This window comes from Sapajus apella, unplaced genomic scaffold, assembly GCF_009761245.1.
Source record: "Sapajus apella isolate SASKATOON/1434 unplaced genomic scaffold, GSC_monkey_1.0 scaffold67, whole genome shotgun sequence".
Classification (NCBI taxonomy): Eukaryota; Metazoa; Chordata; class Mammalia; order Primates; family Cebidae; genus Sapajus; species Sapajus apella.
In genome coordinates this window covers 9377480-9388634 of record NW_022437007.1, presented here as the reverse complement: position 1 = coordinate 9388634, position 11155 = coordinate 9377480, and the positions used below count along the sequence as shown (strand labels likewise).

The 11155-nt window shown below is 40.4% G+C and overlaps 1 protein-coding gene across 2 annotated transcripts in view; it reads left to right on the top strand.

Annotated features, from left to right (window-relative positions):
• The first annotated feature begins 1138 nt into the window (after nt 1-1138).
• Nucleotides 1139-11155, top strand: part of GUCY1B1 (guanylate cyclase 1 soluble subunit beta 1) — a 46482-nt gene continuing 36465 nt past the window's right edge. Inside the window, exons 1-2 of one of the 2 annotated variants that reach the window (XM_032248594.1) lie at nt 1139-1308; nt 1954-2027. In XM_032248594.1, coding sequence (XP_032104485.1) covers nt 1306-1308; nt 1954-2027 — 77 coding nt within the window. In that variant the 5' untranslated portion in view covers nt 1139-1305. Of the gene's footprint in view, nt 1309-1349; nt 1707-1953; nt 2028-11155 lie in introns of those variants that run through there. The other variant, XM_032248595.1, reaches the window with a different exon arrangement.

Sequence of the window (11155 nt, the reverse complement as noted above, 5' to 3'; positions counted from 1 at the left end):
TTTAAAACAAGGTGTTAGTTGTATGAAAGGCTGTAATCTATTTACTCATTCTACCACTGATGGAAATTTTTTCAGTAATTTGTTGTTTTGTTTGCCATACCACTATTTCCATATCAGTTTCCTTCATCATATCTCTCTGGGTGCTGATGCCAGCACAATCTTACTGTTTTGAGATTTTCTCCAAATATATTGAGACTGTTCTCACAACAAACTATTCACATCTTAGAATACCCTCTGGCTTCTCAGGTCCACTTGAGACTGACCTCACTTTTGACCTTGCTGTAAAAGTCAACTGGAGTCCATACATGTCAGGTACAAACATCTTTAATAAGCTGCCACTTCCTGTTCTCTCATCTCTCTATGGCAGGACTCAGAGCATTAACTAACCTAAGTGCCTGGTAGAATGTCGGCTGGAGGTAGAATAGTTAAAGTCTGTGCATTTTGTACTGGTCCTTTTCTAGTTCTAGAGGATTACAAACTCCCTTGAATTGCAGCTCCGGGACATGGTGTAGGGAACGGTGTCCCACTGGGATCAAGCCTAGAACATGGCTGGATCTTGTACCGTTTAGTAAAGGGCAGGACTGGATTTAACATGATGCCCACCAAACTACGTTACTGAAAATTTTTGGTGGTTCACTCAACTAGTCTCATTGACTAGAAGTAAAAATGTGTTTCTCCCAATATTACTAGCTTTAAATTTGCCGTAAAACTGTCGTGGGACCAAGCCACAGAAGAAATGTTTATCCGCAAAACAAAGAAAAGCATCAGGATGCCAATAACGGAGGACATTCCTTTTAAGGCTTGTCCACTGCAAAGTACACACAGACACACTCACACAAACACACCCTGCCCCCTTTTGCTTGTGTTACCACTGAGGGCAGATCTCTGAATAAATAATACATTTAGTAGGTCCACAAGAGCTGGATTTCCTCTGCTCCAGAATTCATGCAAGGAGCACGGCTGGGGATTCTCCACTGTCATTGTTACGGCCTCAAATGAAGGCCTTGTCACTGGGCGGGGGCGGGAAGGCACTGGAGCGCAGCAGCATTGAGAGCATCCGAATTCCCTCCTCTGTCCCTGATTGGTTGAAGATCTGGGGGGCACTGACCAGCCCCCTGCGGCTCGACTCGCCATTGGCTGGGAAGAGGTGGCAATCAGGGCGGGCCGAGGCGGCTGCGCTGGCTCCAGCTCTCTGCTGCCTCCCCTGCCCGGTTGCGCTGTCGCCGCCGCCGCCGCTGCCTGGGTCCCTTTGGCCGGCCTTGCCTCTGCGTGCGGGCTGCCTCCCCGGCTCCCGGTGCAGACACCATGGTAAGTGCTCTCAGTCGGGTGCGACCGGAACCTCACCCTTCCACTGCGGGCCTGGCAGCAAGGGAAGTGGCCGCGCAGCCCGAGCTTGGCTCAGGGGCCCTGGAAGCGCACCGCCACCCACGGGAGCAGCCTCACTCCTCGCCCGCGCCCAGGCAGGGGAGGTGGGAACGCCGGGAGTCGTGGCGGGGGCGATCGGTGCCTTTGCTTCCCAAGCGGGTTCGCCGCGCCACACCGCAGCTTTCTGAGCTCGGGAAGGGGAGGTGCGGCCGAGGCGTGTGGTCTTCCCGGCTCCGGCGGGCGCAGCCAATGTAGGAGGCTGAGCGCCGGCGGCAGGGAAAGCTCCGGGTTCGCATCCCAGCGCTGCCCCCGATGCCCAGCCTCTCCCGGAGCGGGGACAGGTGAGGGAGGGTAAGAAGATAGCGTGGGGGTGGGGCAGATGGTGACGGGGAGAATCCACCAGGGATTGGGGGTGCTGCTCCCCCACGATATACTCCCTTTGGTGCACAGTACCCCTAAGGAAGAGGAGCCATGGGCGGGGTGAAAGGTTAAGCCAGCGCCTTTGGAGCAGAGGCAGTAGCCTCGCCCCTAAGCCGCTTCCCAGCTACAGCGGGTCCCTGAAGCTCAAGTCTCTCCCTGTCCCCGCAGTACGGATTTGTGAATCACGCCCTGGAGCTGCTGGTGATCCGCAATTACGGCCCCGAGGTGTGGGAAGACATCAAGTAAGTGGCCGGCTCCCCTGGCTGTGGCCCCGGTCGGCGCCCTGCGTGGGAGGCCCCCCGCGCCTCGCCTGGTCCTCAGCCTGCTCTCCCGGTTGCGGGCGCGCATTCTCCGAGGTGCCTCCGCGCGCAGCTCACGGCTGCAGCTGCGCTCCCACGCTCCGGGACTGGAACCAGGAGGGGAGGGGCGACTGGGGCCTGGCTGCGAGGGCGAGAACCGCCGAAAGGAGCCCCTTGGGGTCACCACGGCTTCCCGACCCCGCCTGAGCGTGGGAAAGCGTTGCTGGCGCTCTCAGGCTCTGCGGGCCGGGCAGCTCCCACGCGGACAGGGCCCCGAGGGACCACACTGCCTCCTCGAGGTTCCTGCGCCCGGAGGCCTTAGAAACAAACGGAAGACCTTGGCTTCTTTATGATTTACACACCTGGCATGTTAGGCCTTTTGGTGTGCTAAAACAGATTATTTCTTGAGCAACAATGAATTAAGCACATTTATCCATTCTGAAATAAAGTGAAAATTGGAAGTTTTTCATTCTCCCCAAATCCCACTGATCCCCCTCCCCCCCCCCTTTTATTTTTTTTTTTTTTTTTTTTTTTTTTTTTTTTTTTTTTGCTCTACTGGTGCGAAGACTTAGAGTTCTAGGAGGCATTCTAATTTCAGTCCTAGAGCTTTGAGCCCAGTACTGGGGATGTGAACGGAAATGCCACACCCACCTGAGAGTTTAAACCTGTTGGAATGACTGATGGGTCAGCATGTCTGCAGGCAGGTTGATATTTCACTCTAATAAAGTTCTTTCTCCTTTTCCCTCCCTCACTCTCATACAATTTGCATTTAACTTATTTTATAGCTAACCACTACCAACAAACTACACCAAAACCGTATTTATGCACTTTCATATTAGAGCAACAGTCAGACTATCACATTGTAACAAAGGTGGAAGTAAGGGTTACCTGGGTAGGCAAATGGGAATACACTGTTATTATTGACTCTGATTTCCTGTATTTACTGATTTTATTTTGTTATCTTAGGTAAGTGAGGCTTCCATGCTGTTTTTCCCTAAACACATTACGATTATTAGCAATCAATTCTAATAGGCCTTATTATGCAGTAACAGGATGGTGATTTCTTATAACTACCTGTTTCCATGGAAATGACCAGGATTATATATTAAGCACTAAATGCAACTTTTCTTTTCCCTAGATTTGTATCACTGAGCATTTCTTTCATGTTTCAGAAACAATTTATGTTATCCACAGGGCATATCTACATATTATAACCGGAAACCACGATTTGGCAATTATGTGGTCGAATTCAATGAGAACATAGACACCAAAAGTTACTTGGGTTTTGAATTTTGCTTAGCAGACAGATATCAGGAAAGCAGACCTCAAAAAAAGACTGTTAACAGTATGACTTAACTACAGAACTATTTTTAAGCCATTTCCTTTGTAAATTTATAAATGCTATATATATATATATATATATATATATATATATGTCTCCTCAGCATGATGCTTTTGCATCTGTAAGATGGAAATTCCCAAATTTGCTGTTGGATATGCTATGACAATGAATATGGTTAGAATTTTGAGAGCACAATAAAAGATGGCTATTATTATTAAACAGTCATTATGTAATTTAACCAGATTTAGATTGTATATCCTAACCATTATCACTTTAGATCACTGTTAAATACAGAGATGAAAAATAATACTTTATAGAGAAATGTATCGTTTAAAAAAGTTAAATTATCAAGAGATTTGTCTATATTGGTCATATTTTCCCAGAGACACTCCAAATATGCAAAGATTCAATTGATGAGAATTTAACTCTGCAAAATCAAAACTGAGAATATTGTTCCATTTTACTTTAAAAAATTATTTAACTTACTAATGTATCTTTAAGTAGCTCCCAACAGTATTCATGATTTGTCTAAATAATAAAAATTCCAATCATCCACAACATAATTTTTCTGGTAAAAATGAAACAAGTTATATTGGTCTTTCCTTAAATAAAATTACCTCAAGGCTACGCCCCTGCAAAGGAAAAACTGTGTCACACTAGCGATGGTAATCCAGGTGTTGGTGTTGATTGTATGTCTAAGCATCCTTTGGTAGATTCCAGCTGGTCCTGGGTGTGGTTTAGAGTCTGGGCTAGAAAACATGGTTGAACTCTCTGCACTGAGGGGATTAAAGCTGCTCCTTGGTTTCCAACCCAGTACCCTTGAGTAATTACTAAATTCTCCCTGGAAGAGCATTTGCTTTCCACAGAAAAGAAGCTTGCTGCCTGGGGAGAGGAGAGGAGAAGCTGGAGGAGTGTAATTGAAAAATGCTCCTTGGGTGATTCTGGTTCCTCCTCCCCTCCCCACACTCTGCTTCAGGGAATATTAAGGCAGTCATTATTCCAAGCTGCTTTCTTGAAAAGAAAGCATCTTTCTATGAGAAATTGAATATAGGAGGAAAAAAAAAATGTGTCTCAGTAAGTACCAAACCCTTTGTTTTTTTCTTTTGGTCTTTGAGAAACTATCTAAATTGATGTTTATACAAATTTACGTGATTCTTTTTTGGTTCACTAGGAAATGGGCATCCATCCTTCATGCGAAAGGATGGGAAAAGATGCCAAACATTTAATGACAAATAAAACCCTAGGTAACAGATTCCAGACAGCAGACAGAAAAATTCTAAGTGGGTAAGGGCCAAAAATGCTTCATTGTAAACTCAGTATCCACTTACACTCTTACCAACAATATAACCATTTCACAAAAGCTTTAAATTCCTCTTAAGAAGAAGAAAAATTGTCTAGACCAAGAGCCAGCAAACTTTCTCTTAAAGGGCCAATAGCAGATGTTTTAGGTGTTGCAGGCCAATGCAAAATTGAGGATATTATGTAGGTAACAATATAACTGTTAAAATATAACCACTTAAAAATATTAAAACCATTGTTAGCTCCTGGACCAGGAAAAAGTGGCCTACACGTGGGCTATAGGCTATAGTTTGCTGACCTCTGATTTAGACCATAACAAATGTAAAAAAGCAAAAGAGACCTCTGAATCTATTTCAAAGCCTGTTTTGTTGATTTCCTTTCAATATTCAGATAGCGCTTTTAAGAAGCTATGGTTCCTAAGTAATGACAAAAATAAATTATCAGGGTAGAAAATAAATAAAGTTAGGAGTGATGCACCTTAGAAAAGCACCTAAATACTTGATTTCCCATCTCTGTTAGCCTTCCATTAGCCTTGACTAAACTCATCATTGCATCAAATTACTGGGTTTACTTTTAGATTAAAATTTTTTTTTTCTTCTTTCTTTCTTTTACCTTGGTGGTAGGGCAGGGGACAGTTAGAGACAGGGTCTTGCTGTGTGCCCAGCTGGTCTCAAACTCCTGTTGTCAAATGATCCTCTTGACTCAGCCTCCCAAAGTACTAAGACTATATGCATGAGCTACCACGCCCAGTCCAGTTTTAGATTTTCTAACCTCACCGAAACATACAAATTATGAAGATAGATCCAAAACACTGAAAAATCCAAAGTGATTAAAAGTCTATAAAAGTATGCTGTACTGATTATAAATCAGACAAAATGTTTATCTTTAATGAGCGTAGTCAGTGTTTTAGGCACGGAAGATAGAAAAGCAATGATGTAATCCTTGCCTTCAAAAAAAAAAATTCTGGAGATTTCAGGATATTTTAGTCTTTTTTTTTTTAATTTTCCTGCCTATAACTCAAATATGGAAATGTTTTGTCTGTTAGATAGCATATACTTCCAGTTTTGAAATTAATGTGTCTTGTTAAATTTGCTAATCACAAATTAATCACTATGGTTCAAATAAGGAAACACTTTGCTATAAACTAGTTATGGGGCTTTCCACATTGCCTAAACTTTCCAAGCCTCCATTGCATAAAGGAAAAAATAATACTTTATAGTGTTGATGTAATGCATTGAATAATGTCTACAACATGCTTCACACAGTTCTTGACAATAGCTGAATAAATGATTATTATTTTTTATTTTACTTTAGAATCAGAGTTTTTAAACTTTCCACTTCCTCAGTTTACTTGAAAGATACGAAAACTCTCCTTTAAAAAATTTTATTGCAGGCCGGGCGCGGTGGCTCAAGCCTGTAATCCCGGCACTTTGGGAGGCCGAGGCGGGTGGATCACGAGGTCAAGAGATCGAGACCATCCTGGTCAACATGGTGAAACCCCGTCTCTACTAAAAACTACAAAAAATTAGCTGGGCATGGTGGCGCGTGCCTGTAATCCCAGCTACTCAGGAGGCTGAGGCAGGAGAATTGCCTGAACCCAGGAGGCGGAGGTTGCGGTGAGCGGAGATCGCGCCATTGCACTCCAGCCTGGGTAACAAGAGCGAAACTCCGTCTCAAAAAAAAAAAAAAAAAAAAAAAAAATATTATTGCAGTCTATATTCTATCAGTCTAAATTTTTTTTTGCATTCTAGGATAAGTAATCATCATCATTATTTTTCATTATTTTGTTTCGAAATGCAACATATGCTCTTAATATCCATTGTATCAAAGCCAATTAAAAGGAACAAAAGAGCACCTCACCATGTAATGCCTTGTTTTAATCAGATTTTCATATTTATGAAGGTGTGATTTAAACTTCTATACCTTTCTGTAGACCTGTGTAAGTAGAAATAAGCCAATGTATATTTTAAAGTAATATGGGTACTTTATATTATAAAGCACTTACAAATTTCCAAAGTTTTATTCTCTTTATAATTTTGGTTGACTGCTACAACATCCATTTGAAATAGGAAAAGACTGTCCAGCTCAATTTTTTAAATAAGAAAGCTGAGTTTTCAAGAGGTTATTTTCCCATATGTAATTACCTACTATCCAAGAGAATTTTATGTAGGAAGCTGAAAAGTGAGAACTTCAGCCCTTGTTCTTCTAGTGTCAGGTTTAATGCTCCTTTTAAGATATAATTGTGAAATAGGAATTAATGTAGTATAAAATGAAACCACATTTATTTTCTTACCCAGAAACTTCCTTAGTACAAATAAATACATTAATATACAGACTAAAGAAATAAGTAAACCAGATCGTTGTTAGGATCAGGATCCTTTTCTGTAGAAAGATCTGCCAGTTAGCCTGAAAGACAGGGGAAGGCATTGCATTGTATTGTATGTTGGTTGATAAGCTCACTAATGTTTGAAGCTATTTTTTGCAGCTGGAACTGGATGCCCAAGAGTATACTCCATCACCTACCTGCTGCTGAGCTCTTTGCACAGGGCTCTTCCAGAATCTGGATTATGTCTGTGAGCAGCATGGCAGGCACCTAAGTGATAAAGCGGATCGTCACATGATCTCAGCGGTTTTGTGGGTGTTTCTTTTGCGTTCTATTTTGTTTGCTTTATTTTGGTTCTGATGACCTGAGATATCTCCCAGAAGTCAATCTGGGTCTTGGAGTCTTTCTTTAACTTGCATTCTGCAATTTGTTAGAATTAACAAAAAATCGGAGGAGCGCATCATTTCATTTGATGTGTCAGAAGGATCTTGGCACATTACAATGAGCATCAGAAATGAGAAAATCTGTATTCTCACTCTTAATATACCCAGATCTTGTTTTGGCTAACATTTACTAAACAATTTTACTATTTGCAAAAACAATGCCCTTTCTACTTTCTCCAGCCTAAGGGACTCTAGCAAATGTTTCGCTTTAATGTGTTCGAAAGCTATAGTTAAGAGTTGATGCTGTGCAGACATCAACAGGAAAACACACTTAAGGAAATGAACGCCATAAAGAAATCTAACTGGCTAGATCCGAGGGTGACAGCTCAGCAGACGTGAGTACCTGCAGCTTTTCCGTTCTCTCCTTTGCCTCCTCGTTCATTAAAGAGGAAATGGTGGGAGAAAAAATGTCTTTATTGTTTGTGTCTAGCAAAATGGAGCATCTTTTTCTGTATCAAACTATATCAAAAGATAGTGAAGTTAAAGCGGTTTTTGGTTCAGGTGAAAGTAGACATTCTGAAGTATTTATTGGACCTCCTTGTTACTGTGGCTTTGGTTCTGTTACATATTCTGATCTACTTGCCCTTCACTGTCATATCATGAAATATGAAATTGTTAACTTTATTGAAATTCTTTGTGGTCAATCTTCAGTAACCCATACATGGAAACCTTTCATTCAACTTGTCCTACATACCCTTAGTACTCCAACTTCATGGGCTGGAGTTGTTATTTTCAGCCGTACTGAGCCTTACATTTGTCAGTTTAACACCTGTGCTTCTTATGGTCTCCTGCTCTGCACCTTCCCCAACCCTCTTGTAAATGTCAACACCTCTCAGCTTTGAGATGTCAAAACAAATGTTACTTCTTAAGGGAACCTTCTCTCATACCCAAACTTTTCCCTTCCCTTCACAGTACTGTAATGCAAGAGTTTGCACTTAAATATTTGTGTTATTGATTGACGTCTATCCTCCTTAACTCTAGCCTCCATTGCTCTTTTTAGAGTGCTCTCTCTCCCTCTCTCTATATATTCAATACGATATCAGGCTCTCTTTCTGTAATCAAAATATCTTTCACATTTTTGATTTCCAAAGAATAGAGCACACATTTTTATCAAAGATTTTTTTTTCTGCAACCAGAAAATTACGTCAGCATGGGACATCTTCAACTACCACTTAAATTTAAGCTGTTTTGAAATAGACATTTATTTTTCTCCCAGATTTATTGAGATAAAATTGACAAGCAAAATATATATATTTAAGGTGCATAACTTGATGTTTTGATGTACGTATGCATTGTGAAATAATCACCTAAATCAAAAAGATTGTCATATTTGTCACTTTACATGGGTACCCTCTTTTGTTTGTAGTGAGAACACATAAGACCTACCCTCTTAGCAAATATCAAGTATTCATTATAGTATTGTTAACATAATAGTTCATTGTAATTGTTAGTAGTCACATTGCTGTGCAAAATAAACATTTCTTGTATCAGCAAAGGCAGAAGATACAGCAATATAGCAATACATAATAGCACTTCCTTTTGGAAAGTTCAGAGTTCTTTTATGTTTTCTCAGGTCATATGTGGATATATTGGAAGGACTAAGAACTCTGTTGTTAGAATGACAACTTCGTATGTCAATAGACAGTTACTAGATTGAATTCAGGACATGATTGAATCCCTTAGCAAGTATCTAAAAGGCAGGGATGTGTGATGCTGTTTAAAGTCAGTGTCATAGACTGTAGGTAAATGTTTAGAATACTGAAATTAAATTCGAAAACCAGATGGGCTCTCACCATGTCGTGCTGTTTTGAATGTAATATGTCACGTTTATTAAACACATACCGTGTGGTTCTGCAGTCACAGTCCTACATGCTTTTTGCTCATTATCTCGATTAATTCTCATTACCACCACAGAAAATCGATTCCTTCATTATCTTCATTTTGCAAATAAAAGAATGGAGACTTTAAAAAAAAAAACCTGCCTCAAACCCTCAGCTATTAATTATTAGAGCTGGGATTTGAACTCGGATAGAGTTGTAATTATCATGTTATGTGTTTTCCTCCAAAGAGAAGGAAGGACCTATAACCTTCTTCTTTCCAAAGACAGCTAATTTAGCAAGGACATGAGCAATGTTCACGTGTATTAGTACCGCCTGCTGGTTTTCTTTTCTCTTGGAATGTTCAAGCATGCCCATAGGTGATTTTTGACAGTAATATTTTTAAAGGTAAATTAACAATGGAGCATACACACAAGCATCAAAGCAAATCCATTTGTCTGATAAAGCTGCTGACAGTAGCTCAGCAGCTCAAATGAAAATTGGTTTGTGGATATGTTTCCGAAATTGGAGAAATTACCAGTAGGAGTTTCTTGGGTCAAGCTGGTCACAGAAAGAAACAAGGGGATATCAAGAGTGTTGCTGCTTTGCCTAAAACTAAGGTATAGGTGTCGCTCATGACAGCGTTTATTGTTACTGTTTACAGTGCTTGGATGAGTGAACTCATTGACATGAAAGGACTGACATTTACCAACTAAAAAGTGGTTGAAGAACAAAGCTGTTACTGGATTTAAAGGGTCTGTCTCTCCCCTCGGCAGCTCCCTCAACTAGAGTCTCTCCTTTGGGGTTCAAGCTTACTGAGAATCATTAGATTGGACTATTGAAAATTCAGAGGCTATTCGTGCTTCACAACCACTTAGGAAAAAGCAATATGAAGCTTTGCTTTTTAGATGTTTTATATAGTTACCATCCACAGTTTACAGTGGGAGATTTTAGTTTTAATAATGGTTGGGCACAATGCAACATTATGGTACCATTTCAGCTCACTACAATGGACCATTCTAGGATTTATTACCAAGACGACATCTACATACTGTTTTTTAATACAGCATATGCTCTGATAATGTTGCTTATGGGATCAATGGTCTCTTGGAGCTGTCATTGGTCAGACTGATTGTTTGATCCTGATTGACCTTTTTGCCCCAAGAGCAGACCTTATGTTGAGATTATGTTTTCAAGATTCCTGTATTCAGGCTCTCCCATTTCAAAATACTCCATGGGAAACTTCTTTAACTGAAATATAGCAGTCTTGTCATATTCTTAACTTACTTAACATACAGAAGCAAGAGCTCAAGGTCAGAATATGAATTCAGTTCACATATTGTAGTTAAGAAATATCTCCTTGTATGTGAAGTTAGAAATGTTGCCTGGACATTTTGGACAAATTGTATACCTAGTTTTAAAAAATAAATAACAAAAAACATTCTTAATTTTGAAAGCACATGATGGACTTTTGTTAATAATGTTTGATTGCTTTGTTTGTTTTTGTTTGTTTTAGTTAGTTTTGTTTTTGTAGCGAGCTTGGAAACTTGGGGAAATCAATTTAATTAATTAATTCACTCATTTTTAAATATGTATACCTTTATTAAGCACATGCTCAATTCCAGGCACCTGGTTAGGTACAGGTGATTACATTTTTTTTTTAAAAAACCCCAGCTTACCAAACACCACCACTATAAAAATACCAACTATCTCCTGGTGGAAAAGTAATTAGTATTAATACAGAATCTGCTTAAATTCCAACAAATAAGAGTAAGTAGGAAGTTGATTGCTATTGGGCAACTATTTCACTTATACATATTCAACTTCTAAAAAGTTATTGTGGCTAC